The sequence below is a fragment of the Boleophthalmus pectinirostris genome, unplaced genomic scaffold (genome assembly GCF_026225935.1).
Source record: "Boleophthalmus pectinirostris isolate CB_2022bp ecotype Guang Dong unplaced genomic scaffold, ASM2622593v1 HiC_scaffold_17, whole genome shotgun sequence".
Taxonomy (NCBI): Eukaryota; Metazoa; Chordata; class Actinopteri; order Gobiiformes; family Gobiidae; genus Boleophthalmus; species Boleophthalmus pectinirostris.
In genome coordinates, this window is record NW_026571115.1 from 17,271,316 (window position 1) to 17,290,206 (window position 18,891).

Here is an 18,891-nt window from a genome sequence, read left to right on the forward strand (position 1 = left end):
GTATGGGCACGTCCTATCTTGCTTTCTTCCAGTTTATGTGTTTTTGGAGCTTTGTGACTGCCTGTCTTTATGTCGGAGCGGCTTCTCCCCATAGGAAACTTGGGCAAACTTACAGAGCCAAAAGTATTGTTGCTAAGACGTGTTATATAACCCGAATGCAATATATACAGAAAGGATCATTCCTTCAGAGTTGGGGAAGATGTTTGACTAATACTTTAATTCATTGTTTAAGCTGTGTTGAAATTAGAAGCAAGATTTTACAAGATTTTTCTAAAGTGTTCATTTTTGGGTCCAATTTTACAGAAAAAAAAAACTAAGTAAACAAAACTATTGAGCCACAATTATACACATTATGAAGTTCCAAAGTTGTTGTTTTTTTTTTCAATTTTGAGATTATACATAACAAAAACAAAAATAGACAAAACAAAGAACACTACCCACCCCTCTCAAAACTTCTCCAAAAACACTGGGCAAACAAACATTAACTGTCAGTCAAGTCCAGTCCTATCGAGATGTTCAACAAAGGTGTCCATGTCCATTATAATCCAAACTTTTTATATTTATTCTTAATATTTTTTGTCAAAATATGTAATATTTTGTTTTGAATTGTTAATTGCTATGGGGATGCCGCAAATATTTCATCACTCCAAAACCCATGAAAATCTTATTGATGTTCATTACATCACAAGGGCATTGAATCAAGAATTGAGTTTCACAATGTTGATCAAATGAAATATAAATACAGCCACAGATGGATAGAAATCCCATAACAGCTGTATAAGGTAAAAGTGAATATAAAATGTTTACTTACTAAGCCAAATATCTTGTGTTTTAGGACCTGAAAAAAAATTACATCATTCACATTTTCAATGATAACACAATCTTGCTTCTGGGGGCTGCTCTGGTCCAGGGTAAAAGCATTTGGGTGTGCGTTGGACGAAGCAGAGCGGGTATCTCGTTTCCACTGAGGGCACGTTTAATTCTCTTATGAATGATGTAATGTTATGGGCCATGTTGTAATTGGGTTCAGCATTAGGGCTCAGCTGCTTATGAGAAGGGTTAGGCTTGGACAATGGGAGGTCTTTTGTCTTTCTTCTTGTCTGCCTGTTTCTCTGACCTCCAACATAGAGCTACGTCAGCTTCACCATCCATTTTCAAGTCTTTCTATTTTTTTTTTCTTCTTCTTCTTCTATTGTTATCCCGCCTGATTTGCTCTGCCATCACATTTTTCCTTCTTCGAGCATTTTCCCCACTAGATATATGTGTCATTTTGGTGCTGCTTTGTGCTCCGACCTTATAGTTCGACTGGTGACTCCCAAAACAGTCACTCCTCATCTTGTCTCTTCCCTTGTCTCCTTGGGGCAAAATAGGAGACGAGATTGTATCCTAGCTCCTATAGCGTTAGCATCCACTGGCTCGCCCACCCGCCCCCCTCACCCCTGCACCCTCGTGTCTGGCCCGTTAAGTTGGTCTCAGAATGTCACACTGTCACAACTCTTCATTCTGAACGTTGTCCAGATGTGACAGCTGTGGCCCTCACCGATCGCAGTGGCAGGCCATGCACTGGCGGCTCACTGCGCTAACTCGTGGCGCTAAGTGAGACGCTAAAGTACAGCGCCGCGTGGAGTCCTCGAAGGGAGATCCCATCAGTTCAGAACTCGCTGAATGTTAAAATAAGCTTATGTTGTGATAGTCTGTAAAAGACCTTCTAGGGACAGACATTGCAAATGAACCTTGCCTATAAATGCTGTAGTATGTTACAAGTCTAATGTGCACACTTGTCCATATCAAATAAATAAATAATGTTCTGTTATGGCAGCCAAAATGTGCTACTAAATAATAAGGAAATCTAAGTGATATGTACTATAATTCTTTATGTAATTAGTAGCAGTTAGGAACTACCTAAAGGTGCATGGTTATTGTTTTTTAGGGTGTAACTGATTTGCCTGGAATGTTGCACAGTGTGGCCTTAAGTTTACCTTGCATTTATTCAATTACAAATGTTGATTTTAAAATACCTTGTAAAACATACTATCTTACTTTGTGTGGGCTTTCCTCTCCACAGATCTGACCTAAAACCACGCCTGGTGGTGTCATCTGCTTGTCCCCATCAAGAAAGACTGTTAAGTTAAGACTTAATGCCATACTGAGGAAAATTCTAGTCAAAGCATTAACACAGTCAAGCAGATGGTGTACACTGCACCAAAAGAGTTATGTAGTCACCACTGAGATGACTACAATATAAGAAAGAGAAAGACAGAAGACATAAGGATTTTTGAACATAGCTTTGTTTGTTGTCAATTAGAAATTTGGCCGATCTACAGTGATTTTCAAGCAGAATAATCTTATTGGATCAGCAGCAGATCTGTGGACGAAAATAGGAATTTCAGTTGTCAGTAGTCACCAGTTTATCCCCTTGCAGAATTATTGATTTAGTTTTATGTTCCTCCCTGACCTGACCCTCATTTCCCCATTTTTTGCCTTGTTTTGTTCCGAATCTTTGCCGCATTTTTAACAGCTGCCGAAATGATTACTTTTCACAGTATTCAATGTGTAAAATCTCTTAAGAATACTCCCTGACTCTGCGCTCCGGTAGGTTTCTAATGAGAATCAACAGAGAGCTTACAAGTGGACCAAAAGACCCTCATTGAGCCAACTAACCCGTCCCCCTTAGACCCTCTGAGCTCCACAAGTGTAATCTGCTATTGTGAGCCCATCGCACAGTCCCTATCACCATTTCTGGTTACCTGCAAGGCCAGCTCCTCTGCACTTATTTCCTGGCAAACAAACACGTGGCGAATTCAAAGGCAGTGATAACGCAGTCCAAGGTCAAGCTGTTGAAGACTCAGAAATTGGTGCTGTTCAGTGCAGTGCTGTATCTGAAATGAAAGTGTGTTTGCTTTTATGCTAGGAACTTGGCAGAATATTAAAATGTTCACTTTAAATGGTCTTCAAATGCAAATAGGGCTGCCACAATATCGGATTATATATGATTATTGTGAGGAGAAACAGCCCCGAGATCAAAAGATTATTAAATCTACTAACACTTATAGAACACAATTCCACTATGCAAGTAGCTTTATATAACCAAGCTTTCAGATGGAAAAGATGGGAAAAAATACATTAACAGCCTAAAGAATAGCTTTATTTTGAGTATAGATAAAATGTAAGTCTTTTTTTTCTTTTCTGTTTAACATTCTTCTGTATATTGTGACCTGTGTAATCACGGGTATCAATAAAACTTACAAACTCTAAATGCAAATTGAGGCTTTACTTTTCTATTATCTTAGTCACCATCTGTGGGTGTTAACTGCTTCACCTATAAATTTGTAATAATGCTTACAACACATTTCATATCCATGGCAGTTTGAAGGAGAAAAAAGTGTGTACAAATCAGTGCATCTGTAAAATGGCCCAAGCTTCCCTCCAGCCCCAGGCTTTAATTACTGAGTGAGGATAATGAGTCAAATCCAATCAGGTTCTCTCTCTCTTCCTCTTAATTTGTACAGAGCTCCCATTATGAAGCCGTGCACCTCAGCCCTGCGCACTGACTCCAGCCCACGTCCTCATTCTAAACAGTCTCTCCATCAAAAGCAGAGGATACACTGTGAGGCTACCGAAGCCATAATGCAATATAAAAGTTTTCAAAGTATGGAAAATGCCCATTTATCACTGGAATTACTGTAATGAGTCTATATATAGGACATCCCTATAGTGATACAGAAAAGATGTGCTACAACTTTTCTGGTGAAGGGCCTACCACCTTCTTAACTCCATGAAGATGTTATTACTTTGTATTAAACTCTCCTATCTTGCTTTTATCCAATTAAAGTTGTTAGCCTTAGGATACCTTATAAAAGCATTAAACTTTACTGAGAGTTGGATCACCTCTTCAAAGATTTGACCTGTGGTAGAGTCACCTTGTCTCCATGAAGTAAACAATCACACTAATACAGCAAATTGCTTCTTAGACTTTATCCCTGTAAATTGATACAACTTATTGAATTACTGTGTATGTCTTCTTGTATAAATTATTGTTTATATTATTAGTTTTATTAGTTATGTTTATTACTAGCATTGACTTGTACTGTATACAGGCTACGTACTCATCGTGTTTAAATAATAATCTGCACAGTACAATATTTCCATTCCCTTCTGAGTGCTTGTGCCATTAGTGAAGTTGATGATTGACGTGACAATTGTTTTCCCCCTTGGATTATATAGAAACAATTGTAGATTTATATAGCGCAGTGAATGAGTCATAGCCGCACGTCAGGTTATCAGATCCACCTATACATATGCCTGCTGCTGGGAAGGCATCTGTCATCCAGCTATTACAGTGGGAGAGTGACGGGCTGGTCCTAAATGGCCACATGGGTACAGCGGTGTCTTTTGGCTGCAGTGAGACCCTGAAACCTTAATGGATTCCTGGGGAGTGAAGGACAGTCGTAGCCCATGGCCAGTCCAAGCTTATCCCCCCGCTCATCTCATCTAAGCCCCGCTCAGAGCCAGCCACAGCTCCAGCTAGGCCCCGGGCCATCTGGCTCTGCACAACCGCGTTCACATGGAGCAGGAAAGACACTCCGTCACTCTCTCAAATCGACTTTTGCACTTGTTTGCTTGAAAATACCATTCAAAAAATTCCAGCCTAAATGACTCTGAGAGGTGCGTTCTGTTGCATTTACAGTGTGAAATGTGCCTTAAACCTGGGACTTGTCAAACAGTGGGCTGCAAGTGTGAACTGTGTAGGTGTGAAACATGATAGTGTATGGCAGATTTGCAGTTCCACCGGATAGGCTTGTTATCATGGTTTCTGCTGTAGTCCTTCAGTGCACCGGCTATATTCTGACCATACGGTAGGTTACTTCAGTGCAAGAAAAGATAAGATAAAGAGTAGCTAAATTATTACTTTTTATACATAAGTTTGGTAGGTGAGTGAAGTGTTTTCTCAAGGACACAACATTAGCATTTGTTACGTTGAAGCTGGGATCCAATATCCACTGAACATCCAACCACTAAACAACATACAACATAGGCCTATTACTAGTTTATGAGTTGGTAATATGGACCTTGATTTGACATTTTGAGCCAGATGCCCTTCTTTGCCTGGAATGAATCCAAAAGTACCTTTAAAAATAGCCACTTTTTATCGCAGTCTAATAGCGGGTTTGCTCTATAATGGGTATTTGTGTTAGGGCTTAGTTGCGTTGTGGGGAATAACCCTCCAGATCCCAGACTGTTTATCATGGGGTATGTAAAGTGTGTGTAACTTGTAATCTACCTCCTGCAGTGGGGGCTAATGTTCCTGTTGTGTTGATCCACAGTCTTAGTGAAGCGAATGCCATTGCTCCTAGTGGCCTCTTTCTGTTTTACGTTCCTCTTGACTCACTATGGGTCTAATGACTGTCCAGCTGTACGCCACGGTGTACTCCACACTGCAGGAGATGCAAAGGAACACGGCCCCACACTGGTACAGGTCTGCAGGCCCACTGTGCCTCCAGAGAGTGAGGGAGGGGGAGAGAGGTACAGAGGGAGGCAGGGAGAGAGAGAGAGGCAGAAAGGCAGAAAGACAGAGAGAAAGAGTGAGAGAGAGAGACAGAGGGGGAGAGAGGAACAGAGAGTGAGAGACAGACAAAGAGGCAGAGAGAGAGAGATGGCGAGAGATGAAGAAAGAGAGAGAGAAAGACAGACAGACAGACAGAGAGAGAAAGACACAGAGAGAGAGAGAGGAGCAGTGACAGGTTTTTCTAATCATTCCTTTGTTTGGTGAGATAGTGACTGCGGTAAACATTCAGTAGTCTTACATCAGTCAAGTGACAGTTTATGGAAAAAAAAAGTACAAAAATACAGGAAGAAGTGCTGAGTTCTAAAACAGAATTCCTGTATCTGTGTAATCGTGGAAAATTCCATCCAAAATGCAGGACTGTTAAAAGGGTGTTGCCATCTATTTTCATTGGTCAAATCATAACTATTGTGTAACTTAGACATGCTTTGAGGCTTGTGAGCATTATTTTACAGGTAACAGTTACCTCTACTTATATCTCATAAACCTCAACAAAAATAAATTAATAAATAAATAAATAAAAACAATATATAGGCAAAGGTAAATCTTAAATATAATGATGGTATGTTTTAGTGAAATGAGTAGTAACCTGTCATATACACCCTTTTTGGGTCTCGCCTCGCCTACTGTTTGTGTGTCTCTGTGTTTTAATTAGTGTACGTGTTTGTATCTAGGCCTTTGTGATTTGGCTCTGACACCGCGTGCTGGCGAGGCATAAAACATGTGCAGTTCAGCCTTAATGTCGTTAGTTACACAACAGAAGTCCAGGCCCAGCTGTAGAAAAGAGTGGCATTTGGAAATGTGAGCTACTCTGAGGCAGTGAGTCATGTAGCTACTGCGGAGCTTGTCTGGGATGACTGACGCTGACATTGAGGCAGATGGGCCGTGCTCCTGAGTGGACGGGGCTGAAACCTTAGCTGTGCTAGTGCTAACGCTAATGCTAGTGCAGTATCAGGGCCGAAAACAGCACTGCTCTGCACGTTTGAGCGCCAACAGAGGCTGAGTCAGAGCTTGTCTGTCAGGAGGAACTGTGCTCACAAAGAGCTCTGAGCTGTGGGCAAGTTTAACTGCATTGTTTAGCCTAGACAGTATGGCCACCTTTAGCCACACTGCCATGTGCTTAAAGTGGAAAAACGCCTCTGCCCTTTCAGTGCCGCGGACAGCTCCTCTCATCATATTCCTTTTGTCTGATAACACTCCAGTACTATGTGTACCCAAAGTTCAGCACCACGGACAGCAGCACTGCTTACACTGAGGCTGGCAGAAGTCGCAGCACAAAGCATCTCTGGCCATCCTTCAACTAGAACTTCACAGGCAGATCACTCACCCATCTAGACCGCAGGCCTCCACCTGGGCTGTGGAGGAGCTGCTAGACTCTAGTGTGTGTGTGGGTGCTCTGTCAGATAAACACAAGGCTTTTTTTGGTTCAGTTTTCCTCCTGTAAACTTTTAATATGACTAAATAGTGGCACGAGGACTGTGCAGTGTTTATAAAGACGGTAAGTGGCTCTCCCTCACCTCTGGGCCTCCTCTCTCATGCCTGTGTGCTTGGCTCCGTGATTAACCCTGAATGCTCCATTGTCCCTCCTGACCCCTCCACACAGAGCGTACATCTGGCCACAGTCCATCAGCCGCCTCACAGACAGCTAATTAACAGTAAAAGGTGTGGACACAGAGGTCAGCCTGAGCTGTGCCTTTACTCTCTTGGTTGTTTGCTGTGTTTGAGCAGTAATTCTTTATGCAGAGTGAGCCCTAAAACACAGTGTACCAACACCTCACTGTGGCAACAGGAGACTTAAGAAGACTGCGAGGGACACGCAGTCCTGGTGTGAGCGTGGCTATATGCTGATGCCTGCCGTCTGTGTGGAGGAGTTTGTTAACATTTCAAAATCGCAGTTTGTTTCACAAGTCACACACATTCTATCTGGAGAAGCTGGTATGGCGGCAAATTCCTCATGCCACTATGCAATCTGTGAGGTTCAAATATAAAAGTGCACTACAACAATGATATGTGGAGATTTGTCTTTTACACACAAACCATTTTCATGTTTGTCTCTCACTGAATACTACTCTATGTTTACAATGTGGTTTAATAATAAAGTGTCTCCTGAAAGTATCAAGGTATATTGAATGATCAATAACCGTGTCTCTCCCTCTCCCCCTCTTTCCACTCCAGCTCTGAGCCGGTCAATGATGCCCTTCGGCCTAATGCGACGCGAGCTGGCATGTGAAGGCTACCCTATCGAGCTGCGCTGCCCCGGGAGTGATGTCATCATGATCGAGACGGCCAACTATGGACGCACGGACGACAAGATCTGTGACGCCGACCCTTTCCAGATGGAGAACACACAATGCTACCTGCCTGATGCCTTTAAGATCATGTCCCAGAGGTAAGCACACATGGATCTGAACATGTTTATGCACAACTAAAGCCTTTCTTCAAACCAGGAAACCTTACTCTCAGCATTATTTGTAAAGGTGTTGAATACATGAATACAGAACAGAATACTGTAAGCAATCTCAGCCCCAGATAACGCGCACGTTTTTCCATTGCTTGTATTTGCAAGGGCCCATCTTTATGTTTGCACCAGGCATCTGCTTGCTAGATCAATGGCAGCCTTCTCCTCACTATCCATCACATGTGTAATGGAGGCTGGGCGCTAGCTTGGCCAGAAAGGATGCAGCTGACATGCAGGAGAGAAGAGGTAGTGGGAGGTGTTTGGCGAATTGAAAGGGAAGAGGAAGAGTAGAGGAGAGATTGCTGGAGATGATTTGATGACGGAGCTGAGAGCAGGGGGAAATGCTAAGAGCTGAGGGGCTGATGAGAATAAGTGTGCATGTGTGTGAATCTTTGTGTAAACGTGAGCAGGCATATGGGATTGTCATGATAGTATTATGTACATACAATTTTTTTCCCCGAGTATTTGCTTGTGTCCTTCCTTGTTCTCTCACCTATAATTGCTCCCACTCGCTGTTCCCCCAGAGAGGAGCGGATGACGTCACGCTCCCTCTCAGTTGCCCTACCCCACACGCACACACCCTCCCTCCCCTCTCTCTCTCCCCTCTCTCTCCCTCCCTCACCTCTCCATCCCCTCTCCTCCATCTCTATCTCCTCCTCCCCGCGGGTGCATCTGTCACATGATCTAGTCTAGTGTGAAATTACTCCCTTCCCCAACCGTTCTTTTTGTCTTTCAGAGCCTGGAGATGTTTTTTGCACCCCACTTCATCTTTCTTACACTGTAAAAATATTGCTTTTCTCCTGGGAAGTTTTACAGTCGTCTTAGTGTATTGGAGTTACAGTGTGATTGATCGGGCAGGTGCTTAAACTTTAATCAGAAATAAATGATCAGTATATTATTGTTGAAATGTTTAGGGTTGAAATCAAAATGGTTGTATTAATAACATTTAATTCTGATAACACTAATGTAGGTATGCGCATTACCCATTATTCAGTATTACAAAAAAAAAAAAAAAAAGCACAAATTTCAGACCCTTTTACTAATAGATTAACTACTGTTTGGGTTGATTTGAGAATGTAAATTTGCAATTACCAAAGTTGGGAAGACATATATTTCATTACAGAATATCTTTTTGTTCTTATATGTTTAATATTACTAACACTTTAACTTTTCTGTTTTGTCCAAATAGATGTAACAACCGCACACAGTGTGTGGTGGTAGCGGGCTCGGACGTGTTCCCAGACCCTTGCCCTGGAACCTACAAGTATTTGGAGATCCAGTACGAGTGCGTCCCCTACAGTGAGTACTGCCCCTCGTCACCCCCGCCCCTCCTCCCCCTGCCCCTCACCCCATTCACACCCCACCCATCAGCTTCTTCTCTAACCCTCACCCTCTCCCTCTTATACTAAAAATACAACTTTGAGACCACACACGCAAACTGTATCCAAACACACACAGACACACACATACTTTTCTGCTCTTTCTGTCTCTGAAATTTGCACTGCTCACAACAAAAAGACCTTTTCTTCATCTGCAGAGTGACGCACCAGTGGCTGTGGAGATTTTCACATGGGGAGCAGTGGGTGTTAGATAAGCACTTGACGCCCACCCCACTGCAAACAGGAGGTCAGCCCTTAGTGGAGGCCTCCACAGTGTATCGTCGCCCTGGGCCATATTGTACCTTTATCTGGCTCCAAACACCTTAGCCTTCCCTGCGATTTCCAATAAAAATTAAAATTCGGCGCAGAGAGATTTAAAGAGGCGTAGGGCACATTGTGGGCACCGTGGAGCACAATAGGAATATTAACAATGACAGGCCACGAGCTGATTTAAGGTCACATGACCTGGAGCGCCCCGTATTTGATTGTCGCTATGGAAACGACTGACTTCATTCACTTAGAATTGCTTTGACAATTTAACAGATAGTGAAGGAAAGGCTGGAGATATTTGCTGTCAAAAAGCTTGTGCCGATAAATCTATCTCATGGTTCTCAATCAGTTCATTTTCATTACATGTGAAGTACTATTGATTTAATTTGTGTAGGTTGAAGGGCGCACTACCTACAGAATTCACATGCTTATATTTTATTTTAGTAGTATGTGTTGTACTTTCCTGGATGGAATATTTATGCTAAATTATTATTGAGTAAATTATTCAAAATTTCTAATCCACTTTGCTTTGGGATTTTTTTAGAGGACTTTATTTGTTAATTTTGGTGATGGTGACTCATGTGAAAATCTCCACTAAGGCCTTTACCTGCACCCTTTATCCTCCCTCTTATGCATTATAACTTCAGCATCTTTCCAATCACTGTGGTTTTACCTGTACAGAGGGCGGGACCATGGACACACCCCTCTGCTCCAGGACTTGTGATTGATTGGGCTTTTCTAGGCATGGCACTATATGCATGCTGGGGTCTCTTTTTTCCACAGGTGCTGATTCGAAGTCTACATAATAACTAGTATTTTTCTATCATACGTCTTCTGCATTTGTTCTATTTGTTCTCTCTCATTGTCAAGAGCAACATCATCTCTTCTTCAGTCTATTGCTATCAAGTCACAATTCATGCTGTGTTCTGGTGTCCATCTGTTACCATTGTACCCAGCCTCTAGCTCTGTCTCTTTCCTCTTTTCTTTTGCAGATGCAGCAGTAATGGTTGGAGACTTCGATTAACTCAGGGAATATTAACTACTTATGCTCTACTATTTCTTCTTTCTCCTGCAACTACTACTACTACTACTACTACTACTACTGCTGCTGCTATTTCCTTCATATATTTGTCACGCTCTGTTCTCAGTTTACTTTTTTCAGGTGCAGCAGTCATATTGAGATTCTCAACTACTCAACTACTACTTATATTTGGGATGGTCTGATATAAATTTTTGGAGGCGATATCCAATAATTTTCTAGTTGCTTGGGCTAACAACTAATATTACGATTATAAAATCCATAACAAGGCCCAAGTATATGTATATATGTATTTACATTATAGTAAAGTTCACAAATGATCATTTCACTTTGTAAAACCTAACAAAATGTGTGGATTATTTGTGTAATTGCTCTTCTCTTCCATTTAATATGTTCATAGACAAAGTTGTTGAATATCAGTGCCAAATATCAGCTAAATATCAGGGCCCTCTGATATCACTGATACCAGTATTGGTCTCCTTTGACGTCTAGAACAAATTGAAGACTACTATTATGAGTACTACTTCTACTTCAGCTCGGCCTCTTTTAGATTGTGCTGCTCGCTCTGCTCGGCGCTGTGCCCTGGGTTTACCTCTTTGTGTTGAGTCGGTGCAGTCACTGTCACAGATAAGAAAGGAGTTGGCTTTCTTGCCGTTGGGGGTTATTTTCTAGTGCGCGACATTTTCTCCTCAGCCTTTCAAAAGTGGCAACAAGTGTTCTTTGGAAGTCTCCTCCTGACTGCCAGCCCCTGTCCAGCCGCTGCCTTTCAGTTTGATCTGCTCTCTACAAAGGCCTGCTTCAGTGCTTCAGCTCACTGGACTGTATTGTAAACTGCAGGGCTTTTTATAATTGGGAGATGTAAGGGTGTAAATACTGTGCTTTAAAGTAGGTTTCTGCTCGATACCATTGGTTCTCAAAGTGTAGTACCGCTTCAGTTAGCGTGGGGTATGTCTGTTTTTTAATTTCTTTCTTTTTCTTCCTTCCTTCTTTGGGCTAGCTCTTCACAGCATAGCACAGACATCTGGGGCCAAAACAGTGTTGACGGGCCCTCACATGATCTGTCTCTATATTGTACACATAATCTTTTTGAGAGCCTTCTCACTGGGCTCTGGGTAATACGGTATCCTTAACCACCCATGAATTCTTGTAGAACTACTTTTGAGTCATGATTTACTTCAATTTTAGTCCTAATTTTGTCTGTGTTTAGACCTGGTATAGTCAAGTTATAGACTTTATTTAGATCTTGTGGTACTTCTGGATCTTTTGGTATTTTCAGAAGTGATATTTGGTGTTAAATGAAGTCTGGTCCACAGAGGGAGACGCTAGAGTCATAATGTTATATTATATTCAACATGAACAACCTAAGTAATTTGTGTTTATGTTGTTTTCTATCAGATTAGTTTGTATTGTTTCTTGTGATTAAGTATTTTTGGCCTACATAACTTTTTCTTTCGACTCAACATTTTGGTACTCTTTCCGCATCTCCTGTTTGTGCATTCTAGCCTTGCGTTCTTTGCTGCTCCGGGGAGCTTGTTCATTCGGCACAAAGCAATCAAAAGGATGATTAAATAGCTGCTGACTTGCATTTTTCACCCCTCTCACATTGTTTGGGGGAAAAAAAAACTTTGTTGATTGTCTCCAAAGTACGGCGCGGACTTAGAAAATTGGAACCTGATCCCCGTGGTTGTGTGAGGTGACAGAGAAGAGCTCATTACCTCTGTCCTCTGTCACTCTTCGAATAACTGGAAGAAGAAACTAGTTTGGGACTTGACATTCTGACAAACTAAATACGAGCTGACACCCGGAGCTGCAGAAGGAGTTGATCATCCCTTAAGTTAGTCACCATCGTCGCACCCATTGCCATTCGCGCACCCACTTTTAATTACCAGGAGAGTGGGTGCGTCTCACTCCTCCGTTCTGCCTCTGTGGAGATTTGTCAAGATTAATTGAATTTGGTACTGCTAATCGCCTCAGTAATGCCCCATCGTTCATGCCTGGCTGGGGCTGCTGGGCATTCTGGCTCCTTTTTTTTATTTATTTTTTTTTACTATTTTAATTGTATGGTTAAATTTGTTTTTGGAATCTAGGCTTGTTGAGTTTCCAAATAAATGGTCATCTTCAATGTGGTTAATGCTTGCAAAAATAATTTCCAAATCTCATGTTTTGATTTCAATACATAATGTGCCAAGGTTCTTATTTTATTATATATTGTTAATGAAGTAAAAGTAAAAGTGAAACCAAAAAGTAAAAGTAAATGAGTAAATACAGTTCATTATTGTTCAGCTCTCCAAATATCCCTATGCTATAATACAGGCCTATTTAAAATATTAAAAAGCAGCAACAGCCCGACATCCCTAAAAACTCCCAAGTTAATTAAATGTGGCCAATTTGTTGCTTATTAGCCGTGAAAAGTTTTTATAGGGGTGACTTGGGCCATTAGTGCAATGTACTCAAGTCCAGTTTTTAGTGCATTTTCTCGTGTGATGCAAAGCGAGCCTCAGGACCTGTGCAGAGGTGAGATGTAGAGCTGTGTTTAATATCAGCAGAGCAGCATCTTGACAGTCGTGGTGCGTGTCTCTGTGCCATGTTCGCAGTCACCTGGATCGGAGAGGCGACAGCAGCCCTCCTTTTCCTCACACACACTGTCCACCGCCTCCTGCCTCGTGCCTGCTCACTACTGGACTGACTTGGCAGAATAAACATCCGCCAACAAGTCAAATCATATCTCATCAGCCCAAAAGGAACAGGCCCAAGAGGATCACTTGTTTTTTTACAGCTGAACACAGCAAGACAAAATGGCTCAAGTGGACTCTCATTTCACACTGTCACAAGCGGCTGTCCACCGCTGTGTTCCATTAAGACATCAGGCTCACATGCACCAGCACTGCTGTGGCCCAGCTCCTACAGGACCAGTGTACACAGGCAAATACAGGCAGAGGCGAACTAGACTCACAAAGCAATTGAAAAAAGCACTAGTGTGCTGAGGTTTAAATAAAGATAGAAAGATTTCAGTTGCAAAAACAGATTAGTGCTTTAAAAATATCACCTGGGGCTTTTATTTACTCTTTGCATTCTATTTCCAAATGTGCTTCAGTGCAACAAAAAGAGTAAGTAATTCATGTTCAACTTGATAACTCCACTGATATTATCTATAAAGTATAGCTACAAAAAGTTTTATTAGAATTTTTATATGACTGAAATATAAACCCCCCTGGAATCCAGAATACACACTTCTTCAATAATATATGAAGATGTGAGACCAGTGACTCTCCCCGTTTACAGATGAGCATGACAGATGGTTTAGCCAGTCAGGGACAAGCATGATCCACCCATATCTAAACAAATATGGCTGCTTATGAGACAAAAAAACAGGTAAAAATAATACAAAAAATGTAAATAAAAATCTCAAGTTGATGCAGAATCAAGGAGTGAAGCACTAAATTCTTCTAATCTGAGGTGAGAGAAATGTAATTGTGTCTGTAAATCGTTAGTGACCAATGAGCTCCATCGTTAATCTGATTGCACAAGATTGCACAGAGACTGATCCATCTGTGTAAAAAGACAGACAGATATCATTCTGGATTTACCTGAGAAAAAAAAATCTTAAATTGCCACGTTCTGACATTTGGAATATCTTAAAAAAGTCAAACCCATCGGTTTTGCAGTTCTATAGTGACACAACATTACAACACAGGAGACAGCACGGCACAAGTTACTATACATATACAGCCAAAATTCCTAGATTCTAACTGTAGGATTTGTAAAATGTTGCTAAAATACAGCAATTATGAAACACCAGATATTGTAAAACTATTGTAGACTATTTTCTCTCCACTCAGCACTGCAGTGGGGTTTATAGTCTCAATACAGATGTACACTGAAGTAAATCTACTCTGGGAGGGCCTTCACCTGCCCCTCCCTCCACATGACACTGTACTACATCATTATTGATTCCTAATGCTTTGTATCCTTGCTAGCCATTAGACCCAGTTTCAGCAGCCATGATTTATCTTGTTAATATGCATGGCGCTGGAGATTTAAAACATACACGCCGGCACAGTTCCGCTCCTATGCTATCCTACATATTCTTCACTTTCACTTCATATTTCCTGCCTGTGCCACTGTTTCACTTTATAAAATTGATTCTTCACCGCAAATGTATTCAGCGCTGCCTATTCATTACGACACATCGCGTTTTCGGACACAAAGCCGCTGGAAATGATAGTTGACTTGTCGGGAAGAGTTTGTCAGTCGAGGGAATAATGGCATTGTAATGTGACAAGTTTTCAGGGGAGGAGAGGCAACACTTTGATGTAGCTGAAAATGAAAGTCTATTAATATGTATAGGGGCCGCCATTAGATGTGGGGCTCATAAATGTTGGGAGAATGAGAAGAAGGAGGCTTGGCTCGGGATGGTGGGAGACTTTGAGAGAAATGTATGGATAAATCAGAAGAGACGTCATACAGAGATGTTCAGTCTTCTGGTATTAAAGACGCTGTACAGGAGTTTTATCATCTTAAACATGAACAACACTCTTTCATTTTAAATAGTTTGCAGCAGTCCAGTGCAATTACTCACTTTTCTAATGAATTTCTAGCATCCTAATTTTTAAACGCCATAATCCATGATAGTTCTTCACAAGGCCGGAGTGCAGTTTTGGCATCTCAGTAATGCCCAAAACAACAACTAGCATGCTACCTGCACACTTTCTGATGCTCGGACCATAAAATACGTCATAAAAGCTTTATAAGATTTTATAATTTGATGCAAACAACACACAGGGGTCTCATTTTGACTTTAAGAGCTGCTTTTACTCTGGATCTTCACTGGGGCATTACAAATGTTAATTTATTACATGCAAAAATTGATACAGCCTCTTTAAAAACTATATAGAGCTCCTGGGGCAGAAAAAACAAAAAAAGAGGCAGCCAATCTATCAAGGATGTAACAATAACCAAAATATCCTGATATTGTATTGTTAAAATTCTCACAATAATTCACATCACAATATATCGAATTACATGTCTCTTTGCTTAAATTAAGAGTTATGGTGCAGCAATAGCTAAAAAAAAAAAAAGGCGGAGAGACAGAGGGAACTACAGAGACCATGATCCTTTGCACCATTTCAATGTAGACTATATGAAGAAATAACATTTCTAAGCACATTTAAAATTTCAGTTCTTTAGTTTAAGTCTTGTCAAGGCATTTTAAGAGGAAAAAGTAGCATATTCATAGTTTTGTTAGCCTCCTCAAAATATCGCAATACCGTACCTTGAGATGTATATTGTGAAAACATCGTACCAAGAGATTTGGATATTGTTACATCCCTAATCGTGAGCCTCCCCACCACATCGTGAGCTTTCCCACGATATTGTAATAAATATCGTACAGTGAAGATCATACCAGGACGATATCGTATCGTGAGACTTTGATATCATTACACCCTTACAATCTATACGTGTATGGCTTCTGCAACAACCATCAAATCGCATACTCATTCATACACACAGCTATGATGAGTGTCTTGCCCAAAAACACAACAACACCGCTGTTTGCTTGTTGGTTTTGAGTAGTTAAGTTAAGATTTCATTAGACCTGGCCTAGTCTTGTTGTAGACCTTGATTTAATCCCCACTTATTTCAGATTTATGGTTATTTAGTCCATTAAGAATTTAGTTTGCAATCCAATTATTTTCTTAGGTGGTACTCAGACGTGATAGTGCGAAGCCTTTAGGAGCAGCTCTCACAGAAGATCCACTAGCTCCCCTTGTGTCAGATTAAGATGTCCTGCGCCCCTCAGATACAGTGTGTGGTGGGCAGCGTGTGTCTGGAGCGTACTCATTAGTGGGGGGAGTAATTGATAGGGTTGTAGAGAGCGCCGAGCAGAGTGATTAAAGCAAAGGAGGGCACGGGCTTATTTCTCAAAAGGGCCCTGAAAGAGAGAATGCTGAATGAAATCGACAAACAAGCGCAGTGGCCTCAGAGTAACCCCCTGCTCTGGCTGTGGAGACTTTGATGAGTTTTTGTCTTGGCCGTTTTCTTGTGTGTTCTCAAGGGTATGTGGGTGATCTGTTTTGAGTCAATGTGCTTATTTTTCAGAATCACCCGGGGAGACGGAGATGGACTGTAAAGAGGTCTACTTTGTCTTTTTGTTTCTCATGACTTACGCTTTGCAGATTCCAGCTTGTCTTTCTATGTCCAAGTGTTCACGGCACCACTGTGAATTTTCCTGATCATTGTTATTTTATGATTTAACGTTTTTGTCTAGGTTTTTATGAGGGATATAAAATGTGCCTTCTGTGTTTCTACTCTTTCTTTTCCCTCTAGCTTATACTAAATCGACTATTTCTGATGAACTCTGTTTACAATTTACTAGTTTGACTACAATTATTACAATAGTTAGGGATCTTTGCTGGTCAACTAGAGTATATCCAGGACTCACTATTTCAAGTTATACTACAGGAGACACCCAAGTTTAAATATTATGTAATATAACAGATAAGGGACCACATATTAATGAGTAACTAGTAGTAAATGGCATACTATGTGGTTAATATTTATTGGTATTTATAAATATATTCATGTATGCTTTCTGTATGACAAGTTTATTAATTGAGTTATTATTTTAATTACTGTTTATTAGCATTATTAAAAATGGATCATAATAAGCATTAACAGGCGCTTTATAAATACTGAACTAATATCTGAACAGCTACTTGCTAGCATACTAATTTCCACTTTCTTGGGTCTTAATATGTGGTCTTTAATCTCAAGTACTAATGAATATTGCATAACACAGGATCGTGCTGAAGCCTAAACTGAGACGCAGCAGTCATGTTATGTCAATAGTGTCTTAAACCAACACCGGCAGCATAATGGGCACATTGTCTTGCTCAAGAACACAAAGCAAACACAAAGTATGCAAAACTGGCAGTCTGGTTTCATCCATCAACCTTTCCACTGAATTGCCACTAAAGTCCAATTTATACAACTTATTAACTCCCTAAATTGATTGATGTTACTCTTGAATATGTATAAGGTCCTATATTATGCTATTTTGCAATGTTGTAATGTAGTAGCCTGATTCATCAGTCAGTTTCACTTTGTGGAAACCGTCTGACCTTGCAGCATTCGCTCGACTGTAGGAGGGTACCTTTTTATTTATCCAATCGCTGCTATTTGGTGATGATGTATGTAATGCACCAAATCCCGTAGGAAGAAGGACAATAACGTCTTTCCCCTTGATAAAATTCACCAAACATTCTCTTTGTTCCGGCTTTAAATCCTTGATCTCGGGAATCATTGCCAACCCAGAATGTATGGCTTTGTCTACATCAGTCTCGACCACTTTGTTTACTGTTACCACAAAAGGGATCCAGACAGATGCTCGAGTTTGACGTCATGACTTCACAAATCTTTGCTGATTGGCCGGTGTGCGGTCTGTAAATATTCTGATTCCTGACCTAGTCACTGGAGAGAAATTAAATTGAGTGGAGGCACTAAGTGGCACCAGCCGGGCTAGTAATGTAGTTCCCTCATCATAAACATGCCTGGAGTTGTGTTTTGTTTCATTCACACGTGTTTAACACACAAACCCTACATATCTATCTCTCAAACAGAAAACACTCTGTTCCACCTTGCGATGTCATGTGGCAATACAGGAAGTGCTCCACTGTGTTTTTAAACTCCTTCACTAGAATCATTTGGGTAATTTCAACCCTGGAATTGCACGTCTCTACTAAACAAAAGGTAAAAGGTAGTTGTTAAATTGAAAACTGCCATTTTATGACATCACAAGGTGGAACAGAGCATTGTGAACTATAGGGTTATGGACAGCCTAATAATACAAGGTTACTCAAACATATGTGAATGAAATAAAACAAAACAAAACACAACTCCATGTTTTTGATGAGGCAACCGCATTGTAACATGGCTCACAGCTCACATGAGTCAATTTTGCATAATATAGGACCTTTAAGCTTGTACATTCACTTCATTGCAGCCAAAGACAAGCTGCAAGTAAGTTCACCTTTCCTCCAGTGTCTACTCAGATACACTGGTCAATAACTGCTTTGCTTGTAGAACAAAGATCAGCAAGTATCCTGCCTGAACTCCTCTAGTGTCTGCCACTGAAGCTTCCAATAACCCCCCATTACAAGCTTGTGTGTGGTGTCCCCTTCAC

General features: G+C 41.0%; 1 protein-coding gene across 1 annotated transcript in view; it reads left to right on the top strand.

Annotated features, from left to right (window-relative positions):
• Nucleotides 1-18,891, top strand: part of adgrl1a (adhesion G protein-coupled receptor L1a) — a 93,654-nt gene that overhangs the window by 13,286 nt on the left and 61,477 nt on the right. Inside the window, exons 2-3 of the mRNA XM_055152407.1 lie at nt 7,739-7,952; nt 9,211-9,320. Coding sequence (XP_055008382.1) covers nt 7,739-7,952; nt 9,211-9,320 — 324 coding nt within the window. The remainder of the gene's footprint in view (nt 1-7,738; nt 7,953-9,210; nt 9,321-18,891) is intronic.